At 49.4% G+C, this 22,909-nt stretch overlaps 1 protein-coding gene across 15 annotated transcripts in view; it reads right to left on the bottom strand.

Annotated features, from left to right (window-relative positions):
• The window catches only part of MICAL3 (microtubule associated monooxygenase, calponin and LIM domain containing 3), a 187,029-nt gene that overhangs the window by 17,410 nt on the left and 146,710 nt on the right, over window positions 1-22,909 (bottom strand). For 7 of the 15 annotated variants that reach the window (XM_036237106.1, XM_036237110.1, XM_036237112.1 and 4 more), the window contains 11 exons: window positions 21,998-22,236; window positions 18,036-18,176; window positions 16,817-16,879; window positions 13,173-13,286; window positions 12,292-12,402; window positions 11,778-11,860; window positions 8,827-10,666; window positions 8,259-8,353; window positions 4,660-4,710; window positions 3,145-3,255; window positions 1,854-1,947 (listed from right to left, as the gene is read on the bottom strand). In XM_036237106.1, the coding sequence (XP_036092999.1) occupies window positions 1,854-1,947; window positions 3,145-3,255; window positions 4,660-4,710; window positions 8,259-8,353; window positions 8,827-10,666; window positions 11,778-11,860; window positions 12,292-12,402; window positions 13,173-13,286; window positions 16,817-16,879; window positions 18,036-18,176; window positions 21,998-22,236 (2,942 nt within the window). Of the gene's footprint in view, window positions 1-1,853; window positions 1,948-3,144; window positions 3,256-4,659; window positions 4,711-8,258; window positions 8,354-8,826; window positions 10,667-11,777; window positions 11,861-12,291; window positions 12,403-13,172; window positions 13,287-16,816; window positions 16,880-18,035; window positions 18,177-20,082; window positions 20,173-21,997; window positions 22,237-22,909 lie in introns of all 15 variants that reach the window. The other 8 variants (XM_016125587.2, XM_036237107.1, XM_036237108.1 and 5 more) reach the window with 8 other exon arrangements.

Raw genomic sequence — 22,909 nt, 5'->3', positions numbered from 1 at the left:
GGACTTACTGCTAACTATAAAATGTGGGTGCGCATGCCTGTTGAGCTAGTCTGACTATCTGTTGCGAGATCTACCCCTCACTTTCCAACCTGGCAGGAGTAATTTGCAGGGAAGGGCAGAAGTAACGATGGGCCCAGGGCTCCCTCCTGACATCTTCTGCAAGAGAAAGCAGCAAGGGCAGGCCCTGTGAGGCGCTCACAGCTGATGCGGGGCATCTCTTGTAGGTTTGAGCCAACTCCCTCCAGGGACTCAGGCTTCACAGAGGAGACCAAGTTAGAGCATATAGGGCAGGGAACGAAAACGAGGGTGGCGGAGACAACACAGGGGACGCTTTTAGGTGAACTCGAATCTCCACTCCTTGACATGGGCCAGCGCTCGCCTTGCGGTCACACATCTCAGGCTTCTGGCTTACTGGCTACTCAGTGGTTCATGTTTTTGCATTTTATTTGGTGGCCCAGGCTTCAAGCAGTAAGTCCAGCATCAGGTTAAGCACAAAACCAAGAACCTCACGTCCTCACCTTTGTTCCCCATCCCATTTCTTCACCTGAAGGTCATCGCTGAATCGACAGTTAAGTTGCAATTTCTAGGCCTTGAAGGGCCTGGAAAGGAGAGCAACTTCTACCCCTCATGAACTTCAGTCCTCCCATACCCAATTAGTTCGACTTGACACCAGGCACACGCTATGACGTCACCCTATTGGTCAGTTTTCAAGCAAGATCAGATAGCAGCAACTAGCTCCATTCCTGGGTGCCTCTTATGGGTTCTTCTTTGGTTTAAAGACAGCCTGCCTGCCATGAGAGGTACCACCCATCCCTCTGCCACACTAGAATAAGGAAGTAATACAGATTACCACAAAATTAGGTCGCGGCCTTTCTTCATTCCCAGCCTCAAAACTTGAATGCTGACCCTGGAGGCCTGTGCTCTCTATAAAGAGATGAAGGTTTCCCCATCCAGATTGTACTGAGACTTGTGAACTCTTGAAAAAGTGGACATCACTCGCTCCGTATATGTGTCGGGGCTGCAGCTGGGGCTGGCCCAGTGGTTTCAAAGGATTGAACACACAAGGGTTCTTGGGCCCTTGGTATGATGCAGGCACTTCCTTACTTTCTCTGTGTTCAACTATGCTGTACCCACCCCACAGGCTCCTCTGGCGAACAGTGGGTGTCACCATACTCTACCCCGAAGATCTTCCCCAGGAATAGCAGTCACCAACCACGTGGCCCTCACAGCCATTTCCCAGTGTCTCCTCAGTGCCGGTTCACCACAGTCCCCCAAGCCTCTCTACCCTACCCTGAATGTTGAGTTCACACGAGGGAATCTGTATGCTCTGCCCACAGGTGGTGGTGAGAGCTCTGTGGGCATGTGTCCTCACATGTTTGAGCAGCCTGGGCAGGAGAGGGAGCCTGGAGAGCTAAAGACAGGAGGTGGCATGTGTGGAGCAGGCTGGGGGCCCTGCTTGTGCAGTTCTGTGATGGTTCCTTGTGGTACAGTCTCCCTTATTCCCAGTTACTTTCTTCTACAGAAAATAATGGGGCGGGAAAGGAGGAGGAGATCCAGTGCTTGCCATCAACAGAGGAAGTGGACTGAGACTTCATTCTATGGGTAAATGGCAAGCCCTGGGATAGGGCAGAAGGACAGGTCTGGGCCCTGGGGCACTCCCAAACCGAGGTGTTTTTCATTCCTTTGCTTAACAGGAAGCCCCAAATCTCAGTGACAAAGGGACCCAGAGAAGTTTGCTGGAAAAGAAGCTGAATTCCAGATGAGGTGATATAAAACTAGCCCTACCATGGTGGAGGTGAGGGTGGGGGCTTCCCTTAGGAACGAACCTCCTCCCAAGGGAACCCAGACAGTACCTGCTTCACCACGGAGCGCCTTCTCCACAGCGACCCCCCTCTCCTCCAGCTGCCTCTGCTTCTCTTCTACTTGCTCCAGCTGCCGCTGGATAATCTATGGGAAAACAAAACAGTAAAAGCATCCAACTTTCTCTCTTGCCTCCTAGTTCTTAGGAGGACAATTAAACTGCACAAACATAGAAGAAGAAAAATAAATAAGGCTCTAGTCAATGGGCATTAAGCCCAGAGTATGTAGAGACCACAAGCGAGTCCCCCAGGGCCCACTTAACCATGCAGACCCTGAGTTGTCACCAGCCAGCAACACTGAGTGGGTGCACGGCAAGCAGTGAGTGACTAGCGCCTCTCAGGGCAATTCAAAGAGGAAGTGGACGTAAACTGCTGCAGGAAGGACTTAAGTACAACAGCCTACCACCCTCCTGTGGGTGAGATTGCTAAAGCACTAGCAGAGGTTCTTGGGGAGAAATGCAGACATCCTGTCTCTACAAGATTAAAAAAAAAAAAATCCTAGAATGGAGCCACCAGCCAGAATGTGTTTGAAGCACATGGTGAGAAGTTCCTTTGTGTTATGTGGGGACCAAGAAAGGGCACCCAGAAGAATGTTCAACCCCCAAAACAGCAGCCAGTGACATATCAATGCAGAGTGTGGATACAGAATGATATACAAGAAAAGGACTAAAAGACTGGTGGGTTTTGATGCTTGATGAAACATGGACTACTTCGTTGGTATTTAGATTTGCTGTTAGTTTTTCACATTGCTGTATAGCTTTTGATTAGTGTGCTAATCTTTATGAATATAACTATATACATATGACTTCATTAAAAAATATTGTATTTAGGTATCTTTTAATACTTCATGTAAAGAAACTATTTTTTGTTCCCCGCAAACATCTAAAATGGTCTAGAATCTGTGAAGCCTGCAGACAAAGGCTGATGACCTCTAAATCCCAGGCCCATAATAGGCTGACAGCTCACAGTTTGCCTCTTGATAATGGTTCTTAAAATTGAACTAGTTGACTTTGTAAAGATTATTCCAGAGCAAGAAATTTAGAAACTCAAAGCTTGGCTCTTCCCTTTCCATTGACAACTCCACAGTAAGGTTTCTGTAGTTTCATCAAGCCCGAGGCTTGTAGCCTGAGACTGTGGGTCTGCTCCTTCAGGTAATGGGACACCCCATCTACTTCTGCCTTGCCCTCCTCACCCTCCCTCATCGAGGATGAGGACAAACTGGGTGGAGAGGAGGATGCTGCCATGTGACTTACCCCTTGTGAGTTGTGGCCCCTCCTGGTTTTACCTGGGCTCTGTGCAGCCGCTTAAGTTCCTCTTGCTTGGCCTGTCTCCGAGCTGCCTTCTGCACACGCCGGGTCAACTTGGCATTCAGTTCCTCCTCCGTGTAAGTTCTTGGCTGGAGAGAACGAGAAACATCTCCTCAGTCAGGTGCACGCAGGCCTGAGAGGTTGGGGCACTGGTTGGCAGGGGCACGGGGGGCACTGTTCCAGGTCGTGGAGCACGCGCAGGGCAGATCGGTGGGCCAGAGGTGAGCGCAGACTCCGAGGCCGAGGCCTGGCAAGAGCTTCACGGGCACTGGTCCCTGCTGGAGCCCTAAATGCCACAGGGGATACCTCAAGCTCTACAAGTGAGATACTTTCCCACCGTGACAGGTACAGGAGGCTCAGTGGGGGACTGACTGTTAGGAGTTAACAGGATGAAGGAACATATATATGCTCCTTTATCATTGAGATCACCTGTTTCTCACATAAGGCTGTCTGCCTTTTAAAAGACTTTTGGGGGTAAAAATATTGGTAAAATGTTTCCTCACAATTTCTGCTTCTAGGAGACAAACGAGGGAAGAAAAAAGAAAAATTAGGATTCTTTTATTTTGTTTGCTCTCAAAAGCCAGTTTTTTTCAGATGAGCAATATTTATAAGGTTCTTTTAAGATATAACAGTTGAAGTAGAGAAAACAGGGATGCTTCTATTTAAGTCTGGGTGAATCCCAAACTAAGTAGTACAGTCTGAAGAAGGAACTATGGAGGTGAACCTAGACTGACTCTGGGGTCTGTACAGAGGCCAGAACAGGCCACAGAAAGGAAGGAGGAAGCCATCTGGCAGGGCTGCTTCAGCCAACACCATCAAAAACTGAGGGGCAAGTGGCCAGATCCACTGCAATTCCACGGATGGAACTGTCTGAGCAAATCACCCGTCAGTGCAGGCATTGAGGGTGCAGGGAGTATCAGATGGCTTGAATAAACACGGGGCAACCACTGAGAGGCAAATGCTGGGGGTGGGGGGTATGCCTCTATTCATAACACCTCTTTACTGCCTCCAAGAAAACAACAACAAAAAGACTTATAGACTTTAAAGGAGATTTCAAAATTCAGGGGTTTAGTCTAATAATCTGTATTGCAAGAGCTCAAGTGATAGTGGGGAGCCAACTGAGCAGGTAGTCCTTAAGGATGTCAGTGGTGTTTTGGTGCCCTAAGCATTTCACCTTGCAGATCAGGGAGCTGAGGGCTTGTGGGTTCCCCATTCCTGTAGTGGCCAGTCCCAAAGGGCAGCCCTGTCCCCCACCGAGGCACTTGGAATGACATTGCCACATGCACTCCAGCCAGCAATGGGCAGGGTACCTCACCCTCTGTCTCTGTGATGACCCAGCTAAAGAAGGTTGTGCTGCCGGTGTCGGCTGCTGCTCCATGCACATACGAACAGTTAGTGAGGATGCGGCCGGAGGACCGGGACTGGGGGCTGCCCTGGCGGTTAATCACAGACGCACATGCAACAAAGACCAGCCAATGGGAATAACACACTACCTTTGATGCACATGATCTCCTGAATGCCAAGGCGTGTGGTACATAAATCGACTTTTAAGGGGATGGCAACGGTAAACAAAACAGAATAGTAATAATAATAACAATTAAAAATAGAAAACAGAAATGGAACAAAATCAGAAGCTTAAAACAAACACAGACTAAAACACATGATTATTTTTCACAACATCACACAGGACTGCACAGGTGAGGTGCCTTGGTGGAGACCCTCGCAGCTGCCTCTCACTGAGTCGCAGTCTGACTAAGGCCTGTGCTCACTTTTCTACCGGAAAGACAGCTTCTTCCTCTCGTGCCCCACACCTTCTTTTTTCTCAATCTCCTTTCTGTATAAATTAAAATTGCTTAAGTATGTTGTTATAGATGCTATTTCTCTTTCTCCTTTAGTAACCCATTTGCTTGTGGAAATTCAGACTGCTTCTTTCAGCTGAATGCTACAGGTACTGACTGGGATGGGGGACAGGTAGGAAGTTCCTCTCACCAGAGACAGAGACACAGACACAGGGCAAGCTGAGTAGCGACCTCATGTTCTCTTCCAAAAGGCTCTCTACTGACAGGGCTCCAGAATAGGGTCAGGGGTGCCCAGTGGGCCAACAGCAAACCTGGGATAGGAGTGTGCCATTTTTTACACAGAAAAGGACTTGAAATAGCATCTATAGCCGATATTCATCAAAAACATTTCAGGCAATAATTGTAGCCTCTTCTCACTTTGGTAAACCTACACAGAGATGCTTAAAGAGCTGAGGTTAATTTACATCCGCTCTCTCCGGTCTTCTCACCAGCTCTATTGCCCAGTAAAGAGGAAGCCAGGAAGTGAGGGAGAGAGGAAAAGGGGGGTCTGGAGATTTGGAGAACCTCAGGAGGCACTGCAACTCCTATGGCTCTTGCTGCTTCTCCTGCAGCAGTGGGGGGCCTGTGAGTGGGGTCTACATTTCAAGAGCCTATTGGCTTCAAGAAGAATGAGTTTGTCTCTCCTACCTCACACTGACTCACCTCTCCCAGAGACTACAATGAAAGGAAGAATTACATTACTACAAGTCAGTTAAAGAAAAAAAGATGGATGGTTTCCCCAAGCAGCATGTGACAATCTCCACAGGAACTACATAACTACAACCTAAGGAATACCACTCGGCATCACTGCCTCGGCTGAAGGAAGAAGTAAAAGTGGTGCTATCTGAGGGGGAGGGAATACCAACTTGGAAGAGGCAGCGACATGAAAAGCCACAGCTCATCTGTGAAGTGCCAGGACAGCAGGGCCAGCCACAGAACCAGTGCTTTTGCTGCAAACCAGGGCTGGGGCCCGTCAGAGAGCAAGTGTATGCACTCTCTTGGCTTGGCCACAGTGGTCAGGAAGAGGCCACCTCAGTTATATTTAAAGTTGGACTGAGGTAAAGAAATCAGTGAACATGAGTTATTTCTTGTTGGTAAGGCTACATACAAGGTAACTTAAAAAAAATCTGTATTATCTTAATTTTTCTATATAAGCATTTTAAATAAAAATGTTAGTTTTAGTGGTTTTTTTGTTGTTGTTGTTGTTGTTTGTTTTTTTAAATGAAACAAAACTCAGGCACTTGTTTCACAGATGCCTCACTCAGGGGTGGGTCTGTGATGTAAGAGGAATCATTTCATGCCCTGTGGGGCACTGTTAACAAGAGGCCCCCTCCTGAGTCAATCAAACCCCATTCTCACTTTAGGTGTTTCCACACTACCCTACTTCTTACTCTGAAAAATGTCAAACCTACAGAAAAGTTGAAAGAGGAGGAAAATGAACACCTTCACCTAGATTTGCTAAGTGTCAGCGTTTTGCACATGTTTGGCAGACAATCTTTGTGTAGCTCTCTGCGTGCCCCAGGCCTGTGAGGCACCGGGAGAGGATATGATCAGTGAGATGTGTTACAGAAACAATGGCCTTGGCATAGCCAGTTGGGCAGCCTGTCACTCAGCATTTTGCCAGGATGTTTCATTAATTAATGGAGAAACAGTGGGAGAGATCTGACCACAAAAGCAGCCACAGGTGAAAGTTTTTGACCAACATGAGACAAACTGGCTGAAAGACAAACTGACTTTGCACTGAGGCAAAGTCAAACTTGGACCACATTCTCCTTCTTTGCAGACCCCCTTTAGGACCCCCATAAGGCAGGGCCAGTCCCCAGTGTTGGGATGTGTTTAGGGATCCACATTCATAGCCAGTAGAAATTCTCAGTTTAGTGCTAATGATACTGTCTGGGAAAGCACAACATGAAACACAGATAGCAGCACACAAAGCCAGGTCCTTGTGGGAGAGTACACAGGACCCCAACCATAACTCAGTTTGGCCTGGCTGGGACATGAAGAAGTTCTGCAGATGGCTGGGATGGATGAGAGGCCTGACTATTAGGTGCTCTTCTGAGAGAGTGGACAGAGAAATAGTCAGCATGAGGATGAACAAATCATGAATGAGATAAGAACTAAGAGACTTGGTTTCCTCTGGTCTGTCGAGTAATTAAAAGGAGAACTGGAATAGGCTGGAAGGAAGGGGCTGAAAACAGGCCACAGAAGTCATGTTACTGAACAGGCATATGCATGGCTCAGAACTGCCATGGCCTCCCCAGAAGTCACTGGAGATGGCAGACTTAAAGCCTTGTAAAGAAGGTACAGGATGTTCTGGGGAAATTTTTCAGTCAAAAGAGGGAGCTGAAGACAGCTGGGCCCTCCCCTTGGAAAGAAGGATGAGCCCACAGCTGGACTATGGGGATGGGGTGGGGAGGCTCTCATTGACCCTCATGCCCCTGCTGCTGCTGCTGCCTCAGCCTTTCCAGATCATTAGTCCCCATGTCACCAAGGTCTGAGACACAGATGCCCATTTAGAACTTTCTAATCCCTCTCCCTCTTCCAATTTCACTATCCGGACAAAGCTACGAGAGCTCTTAAAAATCAAAAGATTGAACAAATACCCAAGGAAGGCTAGTGACGAAGGAACCCTCCATGCTGACGGTTCACGTCTCTGAGAGCCAAGTGGACACATCACGTCCTGAGCCCGGGGCAGTGAGGGGGGCCAGGTCAGACCCACAGTGCCCAACTCAGCACAGAACCCAGGTTAGTTTCCTGGTACAGTTCTTTAATAGCAAAAATCCCCTCTAGTGTACAAATGTACCAAGCAGGCAGGACAGCAGGGGTCACTCCTCAGTGACTGGGCCCCCATCCTGGCCTTTGCTGGACCCTGGGCACAAGCAACCCTCCTCCAGTCACTCTGGGCACTGATATATTCTACTCCATGTGGGATTCTGAGGACAAAAGAATGAATGGAAAACACTAAGCTGCTTCCTAAAGACAGAATGAATCTTTGAGCATAGGATGTCTGTCTTCACAAGAACTGTGGCCATGGAAGCAAATAACCCTCAGCTGCTCCCTGAAAAAGCTTGAGAGAAGTCCCTGATGTATCTCCTAATTAGATCACTGGGTGGGCTCAGGATTCAGCTCACGCCCGTCCCTGGTTTGGGATTTGCTTTCCTTTTCTCCACCTCATCAAAACCAACACTTGGCAGAGGACACAAGTCAAGGTCCTTGACCCCTCTGAAGCCCCACTGCTGACTGGGCCTGCATACCTCTCGCTTGGACTTCTGGGAGGCCCTCTCGAGGATGTCGTCACTGGAGAGGTCCGAGTCCTCAGAGAAACTCAGCTGGCGCCGGAGCTGCAGCTCTGAGGGAATGCAGAGTGAGGACAGTGAGCAGCCTGTCAGTACCACGGTGCTTCCCGATTTCTATGTTCATATAAGCAGCCCGGGAGAGTGGGGTGGAGGTTTGATTTCTCTCTAGTTTAAGTGACTTCCCATATTGAGGCGCCAAGAGCTGGATGATGACATTGGTCCAGGCAGCGGTGGACCAATACTGAATAGATGGTGCCCAAAGACAGCCTGCCAGGATCTTCCGGCAGCACTGCCTTTATTTGAAACGATGTGACTTCAGGAAGTGCACTGTCCTCCCATCTCCCCTACCCAGCTTCGTGCTGGTTTCGAGGATTGTTCTATTAAGTGAAGCATGCTCTGTTTCCTTCTCCCTGCCCTGTCAGCAGAAGGAGTGGCGCAGGGAAGGGGACCTTTTGAGAAGAACCGAATGACTGGAGAATATACACCGTACGCTCTGCCCCTGGGGGGTACCTTGGTGCTGACGTACCTGCTCTCACCATCGGAGACATCCTGTGCTTGCCAGAGTCCACGGTGGCACCACTGGAAGGGGTGCTGGAGCAAGACTTGTTGTCGCCCTTCTTCTTCTTATCTTTCTTATACCCAGAGAAGACTGACTTCCACAAGGACCGGGGCTTGGAGGCGGCCTCCTCCAGGAGGTTTGGGCTGGGCTTCTCAGGGGGCCGGCCCTCACCTTTGGACTTCCTCTCCTTCTTGTTTCTGCGGGGGGAGAAGAGTGATGATCTCTTCTTGCTCTTTCCGCTGGAGCCCTCAGATGAGGTGACTGAACCATCTGGGCCCCCTGAGTCCGATGGAGGGGAGAAAATCTCCTCACTAGTGGCTTCATGCCTCAGGGTGGGCTCGTCTGGGCCTTTGTGGGTTGGGTATTTAGGGGACTCGAGACTGAGGGCTTTGCCCTTGGAGGGTACTGAGGAGGCTTTGTGGGAAGTGCCTCCTGGGGGTCTGGTGGTCCCAGCTGTCATCTCCATCTCCTTCATCTGACTCAGCTGTTTGGCCATGGCATCTCTCAATGCCTGGCTCTTCACACACTTCTCCCTGGCACGCATGCGCTCCTCAGCCAGCTCCTTGGCTTCAGGAGAGACTACAGGCAGCCCCCTCTTCTGTGGTTGGATCCCACTCTCCAGAGTAGGCAACCTCCCAGTTTCCTTGGCTAGGGGTGGGTGGAGAGGCTTTTCTGAGCGGGGCCAGCAGGAAGGGGGTGTGAAGAACTTCTCTTGCAGACTTGAGTCCTCGGTCTTATCATCATACGTATCTTCCACGTCATCAGCAAAGGGGATCTCGTCTACACTCTCTACAAATGACTTTCGCACCTCCTCCCGGGGAGGCTTGGCAGGCTCTCGCGGGGGCCGCATAAAGGTGGCAGGTGGAGGGGGTGGGGTCACAGAGGCCTTGGGCTTGGTTTCCTTGTGCTCATATGTCTGACATGGCTTCCTTCGAAGAGTTGCAGGTTCCTCGTCCTGGGGTGGGGGCGGGGGCGGGCTCGAGGGTGGAGTGAGCATGGTGGAGTCTGAGGTGTTGAAGCTCTGGCTGCCCAAGGTCTTCATGTTGGAGGAGCTCCCGGCAAGGCCCAGCCCGGAGCTGCTGGACAGGTCTCTCTGCTCCTCATGGGAGCTTTTCAGCTCTCTGTCAGACGGGGACTTAGGGGATGGCAGGGAGGGCTGGTCGCCATTCGACTTTGCCAGGCCCAGTCTCTTAGAAGCAGGTGGGGGTTTTAGAAGATGGAGCCCCTCACCCTGAGGGTACTTCTCCACTGAATAGGATTTTAGGGACACTTGCTTAAAGGCAGGTGAGGGGAAGCTGGGCTCTGGCCCCTTGCTGCGATCCACGGGTGTGAGGCCGAGGCTGCGGCGGATTTCGGCACTCTTCATCCAGAACTCCGCCACCAGGTCGTTCCGCTTCAGGGCCTCGTCCATAGCAAGAGGGCTGCCCAGACTGTCCTTGGCATCCCCTTGGTTCTTCAAGGGGCGCGGGGATAGGGGAGTGGATGTTTTGGCTGGAACAGGCTGGAAGCATATGGGGGACTTGGTAGGAGATGGGACAGTGGCATCGGAGGAAGGCTGCGGCTGGGAGCAAATGGGGAGCTGGGTGGGCGAGGCAGTGGAGGTGGCCAACAAGGACAGGCCCTGTGAACTAACGGGGGAGGTAGGTGTCCTGGCTTCTGGCAGAGCCACTGGCTGCGACCGGATGGGAGAGTGCAGGGCTTTCTGAACAGTGGGAGCTTCTGTTTCAGGGACCAGACGCTCAGGGAAAAGGTGCTCCTCAGGGGATTTCACCTTGGTAGCCACAGAGGTACGTGGGGTTCGCGCTCCCTATAGAAAACAAAGACAGGCGGAAGCCGCTTAAAAGGCAGGGATTTAATAGTCAGCAAAGATTCCTCAGGGAGCTTTCTCTCTCAAAGGGCCTGTGCTTATTAAAATAAATTCTTCTCTCTGTCCTCTAAGCTACTATTCAAATGGCACCAGGAGAACCTTTCTCACTTTCTGCAATTTTTAGAATCACTTTACTTAGTTCAACAGACTCAGCTTTTAGGGTTTGGTCCATGTCAAACACATCCTATACTCTAAATGCACTGAAGTGAATGCTGGCCAGAGGATACTGATGAATTCGGCTCTTACCCCCCACCATCAGCCCCAAGGGCTCCAAGACCTCTGATGTATGAACATAGTGGACAACATTGTAAGAAGATTTAAAGCAGGTATTTTTTTGCTGTCTGTATTATAAACCATCCTCCCCAGGAAGCTCAAAGATTCAGATATTCCTGCATAAATCCTTATACCGCCCCATCCATACATCTCAGTAAAGCTTCCCCATTTTACAGATGAAATCACCAAATTCTTGCTTCTTAGAATCCCAAAGAACAAATCAAGCAGACCCAGTCTTGACTTTAGACCTCCCTCCTTGATCTCTCCTCCAGAAAGTCTTCCAAAACATGTTCCATGGAATGTATTGTTACTATCTATTTACATAGCATTCTCCAATGTGTGGTTCACATATCACTGGTAATCTGGATAAATATCCTTAATTTTAAAAGTCATAATTCATTTTAACATACATGCATCTATCATATTGAACCAATGATTGCACAGATATTGTTGCTTTAAGTGAAAAAGTTATTTTTAAAACAGTGGTATATGGACATGACAAAAAGAAACACAGTTGAAGGATGACTCAGGTTTGGGGTTGGTACAGGGCAGGATTAGGGAGATGCTGCCCAGACTCTGCCTCAGTCCTGTGAGAGCTGAGCTGGAATTCCAAGGCCACTCCTGTTTTCAACAGCCTCACTTAGCCAAAAAAAAAAAAAAAAAAAAAAAAAAAAAAAAAAAAAAAAAGGCAGCTCGCATAAAGGGCCTTAAAATGAAATCAACATGTCCGCTCTGGGTCCCATCAGCTCTGTCTCGGACAGTGAGCCCAAACTCTTACCTCTGCCATGGGGCTGTGGACTGGGGAGAGCAGAACAGCCTGCTCTGCAGGGGACCAGGTGGGACTGGAGACTCGGGAGGGATCTGAGAAGAAGAGACACAAGATTGATGAGGGGAAACACCCCGCTCCCACTGAAGGCACCTCTCCCAGCCAGCTCCACAGTGAGGGAGTACCTGCGGAGACTGAAAGGGAAGCAAAGGGAACATCTTCCCCAGGGCACCCCACATGCAACTTCTGCTCTTGTCAGGAGTGCTGACTTTTTGTCACGTGTATGGTCTGTGTCCAAAGCTTTGAAATGCACCTTCTACCTTTTTATACCTCAAGTAACAGACAGACAGGGGCTGTGAGTAGAGCCGTGTGCAGGGCCTGTGCGCAGGGAGGGGAGGAGGCCATCCGGAAGCCAGTGCACGGTGTGCGGGCTCCGCTCGAGGACCTGTGCCCTTGGTGCCACTCGTCTTCACGTGGCTCTCGGCAGGAGTTCTGGGAGTGGCTTCTCCTGCAATAGCGGACTGACCTCTCTCCTGGTGCCATGCTGTGACAGGGGGTTGCTCCTCCTCGTTTTCTGAGACCCTCAGCTGTAGCTCCGCGTCAGCATCTGATGGGACATCGTCAGACCAGTGCTGATCTGGCAGAGGGAAGGGAGAACACAAAACCCGTGTTAGGCCCTGTTCCTTTCCAGTCTCCTGCCTTCCTTGGAGAACAGCACGACCACCGCAGGCCTGGACCTGGCTCCTTACCCCAGCTGGGCCTTTCCTGATGGTCCCCACCCTGCTTCTCACACTTGGCCAAAAGCACATCATCCTCTGCAACATGGCACTCTCTTCAAAGCCCATGTTGCTCCACTTTCTTTTCAAATACAGCCAGATGACGTGACAGGCCATGGCAGGAAGCAGCACGCTGGGCATGCCTGTGGGGGCAGGCCTTGCTTCCTGGGGCCATCACCTGTGTTTCTCTCCCGTTAGCACTTCCTGGCCCTGCCACCCCAACACCAGTCAAGGCTTGTGCTGCCTCACAATCTTGCCTGAACTATTTTCGTTTTTCCTAGCCTAGTCCCTGCTCCCTGTTTCCCCATCAACCAGACTATAATCCTTAAAATACCATCTCCTCGTACCTATCTTTCAGAGAGCATTTGTTCAGGTTCTGAACCACAACTACGAATGCAGGCTTGGCCAAACAGTGGCTTATGGGTGGGCGAAATTACACACATTCAAGTTAGTGGCAGAAGAAGGAACGAACCGGAAGACCAATTGGCCTTCTCCCCTGAACTCCCTGCTTCTGTTTTATGTGTATTGTTTTTCTCTCTCCTGAGTTCAAAGCACTCTGAACTGTCCCCCAGTGGGGAACAAAGAGGGGGACCATGAAGGTGGAGAGGGGAGGCTCTGGGGACCCCCATACCATCATCCAGCTCAGCACCAGTGTCCCCAGTGTCCCCATTCTCTGCTGCCTCCCCTTCTATCTCTGCTGGCTCCGAGTCCACATCTTCCTCCAGGTCATTCTCATCAAATGGGACTGTAAAGCAGAAACAGTCAAAGGAAGGAAGAAAAGGAAAGACAGAAGGACAGGCAGACTGCCTTTGCAGGTGGGAAAGCTACAGTAGTGCTTCTCCCATGGCCGAAATATGAAGGCCACCAAGAAAAGCGAGAGGAAAAACTCTGAAGTATCTGGATTTAGACCCAAAGGTGGACCCCAAGGGGAAGTCAGTCAGACCTGGGCCCCTTCTGAACACCTGAGACTAGCATTTCTTGACAAGCAGAAGGGGGAGAGCAGCTTAAGTCCAGTCATTTTCCTCTTCCTCCAGAGGCTGCTGTAAGAGTCCCAATTTGAGAAGGACAGAAGGGGAAAAAAATCTGCTTCTCCAGGCCCAGGCCTGGCAGGTGCTCAGCTGCAAAATTAGCAGCAGTGGCTTATAGGCTAAGCACGCTTCACACGTCACGAGTCATTTAATACAATTAGAGGGACCATTTCTATTCCTATCAGTGAGAAAACTGAGGGCCAGACAGCTTAGGGAACTTATCATGGTCACACTGCTCAATCTAGCAGTTGCGGTATTATGTGTAGATGAAATCACTGTTGGAGGAGTGACCAACAAAACTGCCCAGTGCCCCATGCCTTTCAACTGGTAGCGGTGGCAGTTTTGCTTGGAATAATTTAGAGAAAATACTTTTCTAAAGCATAATGGAGAAGGTGAGGGGATATGTAAAGTTCATTTACTGGACTCAAGACTAGCCCTTCAGTGCTGCAAAATGAGACAAAGCTCTAATCAACTTCACTTCTCCTAAGAAGGAACCAGCCCTAAACACACACACACACACACACACACACACACACACACACACACTCTCTCTCTCTCTCTCTCTCTCTCTCTCTCTCTCTCTCTCTCTCTCTCTCTCTCTCTCTCTCTCTCTCTCATGTCTTCTCCCAGCCTCTGCAAACTAAGAACTCACACTAACAGTCTGGAGTAAGAGAAAGCAAGTAAGAAAGCAACGAGCACTGCTTTAAAGGATGCTGTGAAATACCAGTGCTACCCAAGACTAATAGTACCCATTTGTCAGGGGTCCTAAGAGCTTCTCTAGGGTTCTAAGCGTAGCCATCTTCAAATCATTCTTAAAGATTTTCATTTCAGGAAAAGAAGTTATGCTCTGTTTTGCATATACAGGAGCCTGAGGATCAAAGCCCAGGGGAGGATGGTTGGCAGAGGAACTGGCTGTGGCACAGCTGGATGGGTTTCTTACAGGGCTGTGCTGATGCAATGGTAATGACAAGGCCAATGTCTCCTCGCAGGCCAGCTTCATGTGTCTGCAGTGAGTGTGGCACAAACACTGAGAGCAGCCACTGAGGTCGGTGTATGAGGAAAATCGAAGAAGTGCCTGCCTTTGGTGGGGGCGGGGAGAGGAGAGTGGGAAGCAGCACCCTGATGATGCTGGTAATGTTCCATTTCTTGACCTAGGTGGTAGTTACGTGAGTTTTTGCTTTTAAGTTGTATACTCATCTTACCACCCCTTGTGTATACCGAGCTTACTAAAACTAAGGTGCTGGTTCACACCTAGCTTTGGAGAACTGTATGAAAGAGGTTTGGAATGACAGTCCAGGTTCAGGGGAGAGATGGGAGAGTTCCAAGACGAGTTCTAGGCTGGCAAATAGCTAATGTCACATTCCTTCTCTGAGATAGCCCAGCAGCCCATGGAGCTGGCAATGCCAAGATACTTTCTATATGACAATGGCATCTGCTGGGAAAATACTGGGGGAAACTATGCAAATATTTCCACAGGCTCAAAACTTCGGTATGGTAATACTACAGTTGGTCACTCAAGAAAGTCTGTTCATCAATGCCAGGGAGTGGAACTTCTGAGGCACAAACAAGTCTCTGTGCTCCTTCCACCTGAGCTTTCCGTCTCAAGAGTGAGTTTTCTGTTGTACTATACCATTGCTGAGAAGGCTGACAGACACCTCTCCTCCCCAGGACTCTTTCTCCTTTGTAGTCACCCCAACCCAGTAGGAACAGAGCCTGGATCTGTTGTAGAGGGCTCATTGTGCCAACATGTGTGCTGGGATGACTCTGTGAGTGCCTGAGTATTGAAGGGGGTAATTCTGCATGGTGTTGGCAAGTACACAGGAAGCAAGCACAGAAGATACTAAGGCCCAGGATGCCCCGTGCACAAGGCACACTGCACCAGATCGGCTTCATCCCAATTCTGGCCCCTTGCTCTCATGTGCTTCTCCTAATTAAGAACCTCTACTAAGAACTGTTTACTGGGGAGTCAGAAGGGTGAGAAGCCTAGTCTATGGAAGCACCTTGAGAGGAACAATTGTCAAAATTATCAAAAACAAACAAATGAGGAATATCAACACAGCAGTAGCAGATGTTGAAAGAGATGCGGCTTGAGGGATGGAATAGGGGGGTTAAATCCAAGTTAAGATGAAGTGCAGGGTGCTAGAAGCTGCCACACACTACAGAAGCCAGGAACTGCTGCCACACTTAGCTCTTGGTTTATCTCAGCTGCCAGCTAGGAAGTCCTGATACCTTAGCCTTGTCCAATCCTCCTGGGGACACAAACTAACTAGGAGAGCGTGACCAGCAGCTTCTATTCACAGAGCTAAGGGCTCTCCTTGCGGTTCTGTGGGAAAGTACCTCCGGACTGTGTGCTAGTGCCCATTCTCCCACTGCCTGTGAGGGCAATGGGTTGGCCTGGTAAGAGGCTGGTGGCAAGAGCCATGAGCTCCAATCCTGCCCAATCCAGGAGTAACCGCTGGGACAGTGGTTCTTATGGGGGCACTACTATCCTTCTTTGAGAGGTATCTGGTATCATGCAGAGGTGTTTGGGTGGTTCTATAATTGGGGTGGGAGGGGAGGCTACATTACTGACATCTGAAGAGCAGAGGCCAAGGATGTTGAATGCCTTGCGAAGAACTGTCATGCCCCAAATGCCAGAAACCCCTCTGAAGAGGAATGCCTCTCCAGAAAAATGTAGGAAAGACAACCACGGTTTCTCAGCTACTTCTTGGCTTAAGCACTTAAAGAAATACATGCACCTCAGTCTGAAGAACCAGCTGATGCTATATCTGGTTATGTCCAGCCTGTCCCTCTCTTTAGCTGAATATCCGCCTCCCCTCTGTATTCCCCTTTTTACTGATATATTTTCCACAAGTTGCCCTGAGTAGTGCCTCGTTGTCTTATACATCAGTAGGTTCGTGGAATATTAACTGACTCCTCTACTTTCACTCTTGATTTCTACAGACTTTAGATCTCAGTGCTAAAAACGTTCCTTTAGCTTTGGCCTTTACCGCTATTAATTAAAATAAATGTTTGTTTCTGTTCTGTCTATACTATTGCTTGCCTCTGGTCTTCCCTGAAAGGGTGTGGAGTGTGTGTCTTGTCCATGCAAGGACGGGCTGCCTGAGTGAGGCATGCACGTGCCCCCGCCCTCCGCCCTCGGCATGCACTAGCAGGAGGACCAGAATTCTAGTGTTAAGGTATCAGCACAGCTGCCGAGAGAGGGTTGTTATGGTGAGCGAGGAGAGAACAAATATCACCAGACTACCTCCAGAGACCGTCTCCAGCCAGGCCTGCACTGCTGCACGGCGTATGGAAGGAAGGTCAGGCACTGAATTTAAAACAGATGATAAATACAAAGTTACACAGGAATAAGTGTTCCCAGTGAGGAGAGTCAAGTCCAAAACAGAAGGAAAACTGAGATGATGTAACAGCCAGAGGCCCGTTCAGCACTGAGGAGGGAACCGGTCCTGTTGTGAGCCTATGTGACAGGTATTCAGGACGAAGAAAAGAGGAAAAACACAGGGGGGATCAATATGGGCTCACGGCTGCAGAGCTCGCCCCAACTTACAGGCCAGTCTGAGGCCTCTGGTCAGCAGGGTCTCTCTCCTCCATTTCTGCAGAGCTTCTGGGTATATTTATATTGCTGCAAAAGTAGTTAAGAGGTTGTTCCTGCCTATAGGTGAAGAATTGGGGTTGGGGAGGATCAAACGCTCACATTAAAGGCTGTTTCACGAATGCAGGTACCACTCCCTTGTATACGCAGAGCCTTGCAGGTTGCGTGACCCTAACAGTCACTGAATGGAAACAAAGATATGTGAGCGAGAGACATAAGTTCTGTATCTGGAATACAGGTACGCTGAGGACAGAAGGTATGAGAATGACATGCGGCCACCCTCGATTCCTGATGATGATGATGATGATGATGATGATTATTATTTTATTACTTGCTATTTCTTAAAAGAAGCCAGAATAAGGTTCATCTTTATTCTACTGTGGAATATAGATCACCTCACCTACAACCTAGAGCTGGAAATGATGTCAGGTACTTCAGAGGCCTCCATCTCTTCCTAAAACTTCATTTCCATTCAAACTATGCTCCCCCTACCCCCATCCTGCCAACGCATTCACATCCAGACACACTCCATGAAGAAAGCACCAGAACATTCTACCAAGTGGAGAAAGAGTAGCCCTGTCTAGTAATGAGGGGGAAAATGCCAATTCTTGGTTTTCTTAAGATTGAGTTTACCTTATACTTTGCATCAGTGGGCAAAGAGCCCATAAGCTGTTAACCCAGAACTTTACATATCCTCAAGAAAAAGCCAAAGTCATGGTTAACATCAAGAAAATGAACTATTCTGTCAGCTCTTACTTTTGACCAAACTGATGGCTTTAACTCTAACAGAAAAGTCCTTTGCAACGAAAGGGGGTGCAGGGATGGAAGATGCTCCCAGGGGCACTGGGACCTTGGATCCTGAAGTAGTTACCTCTGGAAGTAGAGGACTCAGAGGTCGGTACCATTCGCTCCTCCTCCTCTTTCTCACGAACATGCGTCCAGTGCACGTCAGCCTGGATCTCCAAGGGATCGGCTGCGTTTATGATCTGCTGTAGCCTCTGGCTGCCAGCTACTGTACCAGGTTCGAAGGGTGAAGGAGATGAGGAAGGGAAAGATGATGGGGAGGAAGGAAGGAGAAAATCAACAGTCAAGGGAAGGAAGGAATAAAACACCACAGGAAAGGAAACAAAGAAAAATTAACATATTTGCCAGGATCAAATTGGAAAGAGACAAAAATTGAGAATATGCATACATACTCAGACACATGATAGGCAATTTCTACTCATCCAACTGCATTTCAAGTTTCACATACACAGTTCATTTCAATGAGAATCATACATTCAACTCCAAAGCAGAAAGAACTTTCCTTTCTGATACTCTTCACATGACTGCATTTGAGGGACCCAAATGCCCAGGCAGGAAAAAAGAGCAGGTTACAACTGGCCTCACTGTGCCTCAGGAAGTCATGAGTACTTAGCCGTTACCCAGCACAGTGGGAGATCGCCCCTTCTGTTGGTCACACAGCAAGGTGCTGCTACCTTGTTGATGACTTCTCCTTTGCGATTTGAATCAAGTAACAAGAGAGGGGTGGGATGGCACAGTGTCATTCTGCCCTGAGACAGCCAACTCACACAGGACAGAAACTTACTTTCTTGGTACTTTGGTTTTTATCCTCTGCAGCTAGAGAGAAAAAGATCCCCCTCCACAATAGGCCTCATGCTGCATGCTGGTCTACGGCAGGGACAGCTACAGGGAAAGGATGGGGATAGGCTAGGAAAGGAAGCAGAGCTCTATCTTGTAGATTCCCAAAGCTTTGGGAGTTCATTGGAAGAAATAAGACAACACCTCTGTTTTTTCCAAGGTCAAAGCCTTTTTTCTTAAAACTGCACTTGGTGCCCTGCTGATCCCCTCTGGACACAACACCTAGTTTCTTAGCTAAATGAGAACTCACCAGTGGCTCCTTCAGATTATTCTTGCAGTCAGAGCCCAGGGGATCTGCATGCAGCCGCTCCCCTGTGGGCTCCCTATAATCAGTGCTTGGACCATGCCATACAGTTGGGTTAAAACAAAGGAACAGCCAGCAACTTAGGGGAGAACACTACAGAACGGAGGATGGCTTTTCAGTAAGCAAGAGCAGGTGCCACGTGATCTGAAGGACTCGGGTTCCCGAGGGGAGCGCACTCTCAACAACCTAACTGGACAATCTGCTTTGGCTTCATTACTATAAAGGACAACATCTTAATTTTCAAGCAACAGAGAATGTGACATGGGTAGAAAGCGCCAATACAATCACCAAATGTGGATGTGGGCACTAATGCCGTGTGCAATGCAGGGCTGCTGGTCGCTATAGATTCGTGGATTTTTTCTAAGGTCAGCTGGCCTTTATGGTGTTGCATGGGGCTGAATCACAACAAAGTCACCAAATATCTTATGACTAAAGAAAATAAGTCAAAGAGAAAAAACGTAGGGCCTTTCTTCATCTTCATGGCAACAAAGGGAAGAGAGGGAGTCTTCTCCCTGGATAATGTTCTGCTTCCTCTTAATAATGGAAGCCTTGGGGATTTATCTGCCAGCACTTCCTCCTCTCTCAGAGAAATGTTAAAAGGCACAGCGGAGGGAGCTTCCGAGCACCTGAACCACTTTTGAGAATTGTGACTGTGACATAAAATTTTCTGCATCAGAGAAAATGCCAAGGGATGAGGAGAACTTGCAGCAGAACATATGAGGGTCGCAGATGGGGCCACGTTCAATAAGGCTGCTTCTGGAGACTTCTCTGACTTCCTCTTTAATCTCTTTGTCTCACATGCTAATTTGTACATGACCATCCATGAAGGCTAGGCCCAGGAATATATGCCAAAGCCTGTCAGTGTAGCTCTATAAAACACAGATCTTTTCATGTGGGACCTGCTCTTGGAGGCAGATTCTGGATGGCTGCCAGCGAGCCAGGGTAGAAGATGGGCAAGGGGCAGAGTGGGTACCTTTACATGTACCCGAATCTTCTTTCTTTGACAGATGCTGTAGCCACTGGCCTTGCAGGAGTTCTTTGTCCCAGGGGCAATACTCCCCTTCTACAGCAGGGGAAGCCAGACACCCACAAACACAGCATCAAGAATCCCGCATGGGGATAAACAGAGAGAAAAGAGATGGAGGGAGGAAAGAGAAGAGAAAGAAGAGTTATCTTCAGTGGCAAGGCAATAACGTCCTGTCACTTCCTACACAGGTATCAATATCCACTGCCCAAGACACCACTGGCAAGAACCAAGGCCCAGGGTTTAGCTAAATTTGTCAGTATGAGCTTCTCAAATTAAAGCCCATTCCCTGCACATTTGGTCTCCACACCAGATCCAGGTCCAGGAAATTAAGTCTACACAATGGAAGGCAGGGTTAACCTCTCCTGAAAAGGAAACAGGCTGTGACCCTAAGCCATGTCTGAGGCTGGAAGCTTCCGAGCATATTAATAGCCAGATAGAGACAATGATGTCTGCGGTGATACAAACAAAATACCTTTCCCTGAAAGAGCTGTGAACAAGCTCACCCTCTGACTAGCAGGGACGCAGGGGGCAGGGGCACCACTGGGCCAGCCATGGCACTGTAGACATAGGAAGTGGAGAAAAGAACCCAGTGCCAGCTTCTGGGCTAAGAGCCTGCCTCCTTCTTGCACATAAAATACAACGAGGAAGGAGGGGCAGGCCATGGAGCGGGCTGCCTTGGGGTCCTGCCCCAGCCCACATCTTCAGCAGGAAAGGTGCAGGTAGGAGAACCAGGTCTAGAGAAGTTTCTTAGGGAGCCTGAGGAAGGGCCCGGCCTCTGATGTGGGCACCTCGGGGTCAGGAGGAGCAGGTCCTTCCTTCTTGCCTGCTTTGCCTCATCGGGGCCAGTGCCTTGGAGCCACACAGCTCTCCGAGACTGGCTGCATAACAGACCCTGGGATGGGCTGGGCAGCTGAGCACATCTAATTCCAGGAAGAGCAGAGACAAGCACAAGGAGCAGCAGAGCCATCTAGTGCCAACTCCACGTGGCTCAGGCTGTCCAGATCTGACTGCTCCCCTAAAGGCTGGGAGGAACTGGCGCTTAAAGGCTCACCCCCTTCTCCTCCACACCACGCCCTCTTTCTCAAGAGCACACAGTGAATGGACATAGCACAGGCCTCAGGGGGACTCAGGTCTCCATCTGCCTTGTTTCTTCTTTATCACTCACCAGACCTTTGTGCAGCCAAGATGACCAAGGGAAAGAATGACCCTCTCTCTTACAAAGGCAAGAAAAGGAGGCAAGTTCTTTCTCATTCACTCAAGGATACATAGAGGCAGGGATAGGGACAGAGTTGAAACACCTTGAGTCTAAATGAGAGAACATTTCAGAGCCAACCAGACCGACTCAGCACTGGACCTGACACTCCTCCTCAGGACACAGGTCCAAATAAGCTGCTATGTGTCACTAACTTGGCCCCATCTAGTAGGCGTGTAGCGCACAGCTCCCTCCTCAGTGACAGTGGCTCTCAACTACTGAGATTCAATGCCTCCAATATTGAGGTCAGGGAGTCAAGGAATCCTCTAGAAAGCTAAATTCCCCTTCTTTATTAAAATAAGTTTTATTAACTGAAACCAAAGGGAAAGAAAAGAGAAAAATGAGTACGAGAAACCTAATTTGGACAAAGTCCTTGCACTGGCCCTCTACCTTCCACTTCCAGTTTCAACTCAGAATGTGCACAAGGGTCACTGTTCCCATTGCCAAAGTTCTCCTCTGCCCCTGCATCCAAGAGAGCGGCAGAAAGGATGTCTTGGGGTCTGCGAGGGCCCGTCCGTGTGACTCCAGCCATGGAAACCTCTTAGGCACAGAACAGGCTGCCTCAGGGATGGACAGGGTCTGAGACAGGAGAAGAGACTACTTGCTGACCTTCACTAGACTCCTCCTCTTCCTCCTCCTCCTCGCCGTAGTCCTCCTCGTCCTCTTCTTCCTCATACTCTTCCTCCTCGTCATTACCAGGCTCGCAGCTCTTTGAAGCCTCCAGCTCCTCTTCACTCTTTCCTTTCAGAAGAGCATGGATCCTTACCGCCTCCTTCCAAGGAACGCCACCCAGATCTGAGGTGGGCAGTGGAGGCTCCTCCTCCTCCTCCATCTCAGACTCAGAACTGCTGTGGGAAACAACCGCACAACCAAAGTGAGGGAACGACAAAATCGAGAAGGGGACAGTTAAAAGCCACAATTGGAAGCCAAGTGTCCCAGCAAAGCACCTGCTGGGCAGGAAAGGAGAAGACACCCTTGGAGAGGCTGGCCTACTTCCCTGCCCAGGGGACACACGAGGGTACAGGAGGAGAGAGAACGGACAGCGAGATGGCACACTCCCGTGCGAGCAACCTTGACATAACCCACGTGAGCGGATGGCCCGTTTGGTGAGTGCTCTGTTCAGAGTCCAGTCTCATGGAGGCAGGCTCTCAAAGGCTGTGAGGCATGGACCCATTTTGATATAAACTCATGACCTCGGGAATCACGAATGGAGAGGAAGTCTCCTTTCATTGTGATCCACTATCTGGTTTGAGGAACTCAATTTCTACTTGACTCAGGTGGGTCGGAAGGCTCTTGTGAGAGCCATGGTAGGGCAAGAGGGGCCACAAGAGGCCAAATGAAGTCTTAACCACAGATTCCAAGGATGATAACAACAGTGATGACCAGCACTCATTGTGCCCTGATGACATGCCCCATGGCGCAAGACACTGCACATGGATTAGCTCACATAATTACACCATAACTCTAAGACATGGCTACTATGATTATCCCCATTCTCGCAAAGAAGGAAATGAGTATAAA

This window comes from Rousettus aegyptiacus, unplaced genomic scaffold (genome assembly GCF_014176215.1).
Source record: "Rousettus aegyptiacus isolate mRouAeg1 unplaced genomic scaffold, mRouAeg1.p scaffold_m13_p_2, whole genome shotgun sequence".
Taxonomy (NCBI): domain Eukaryota; kingdom Metazoa; phylum Chordata; class Mammalia; order Chiroptera; family Pteropodidae; genus Rousettus; species Rousettus aegyptiacus.
The sequence above is the reverse complement of the archived record's forward strand: the minus strand, read 5'-3'. Positions and strand labels throughout refer to the sequence as shown.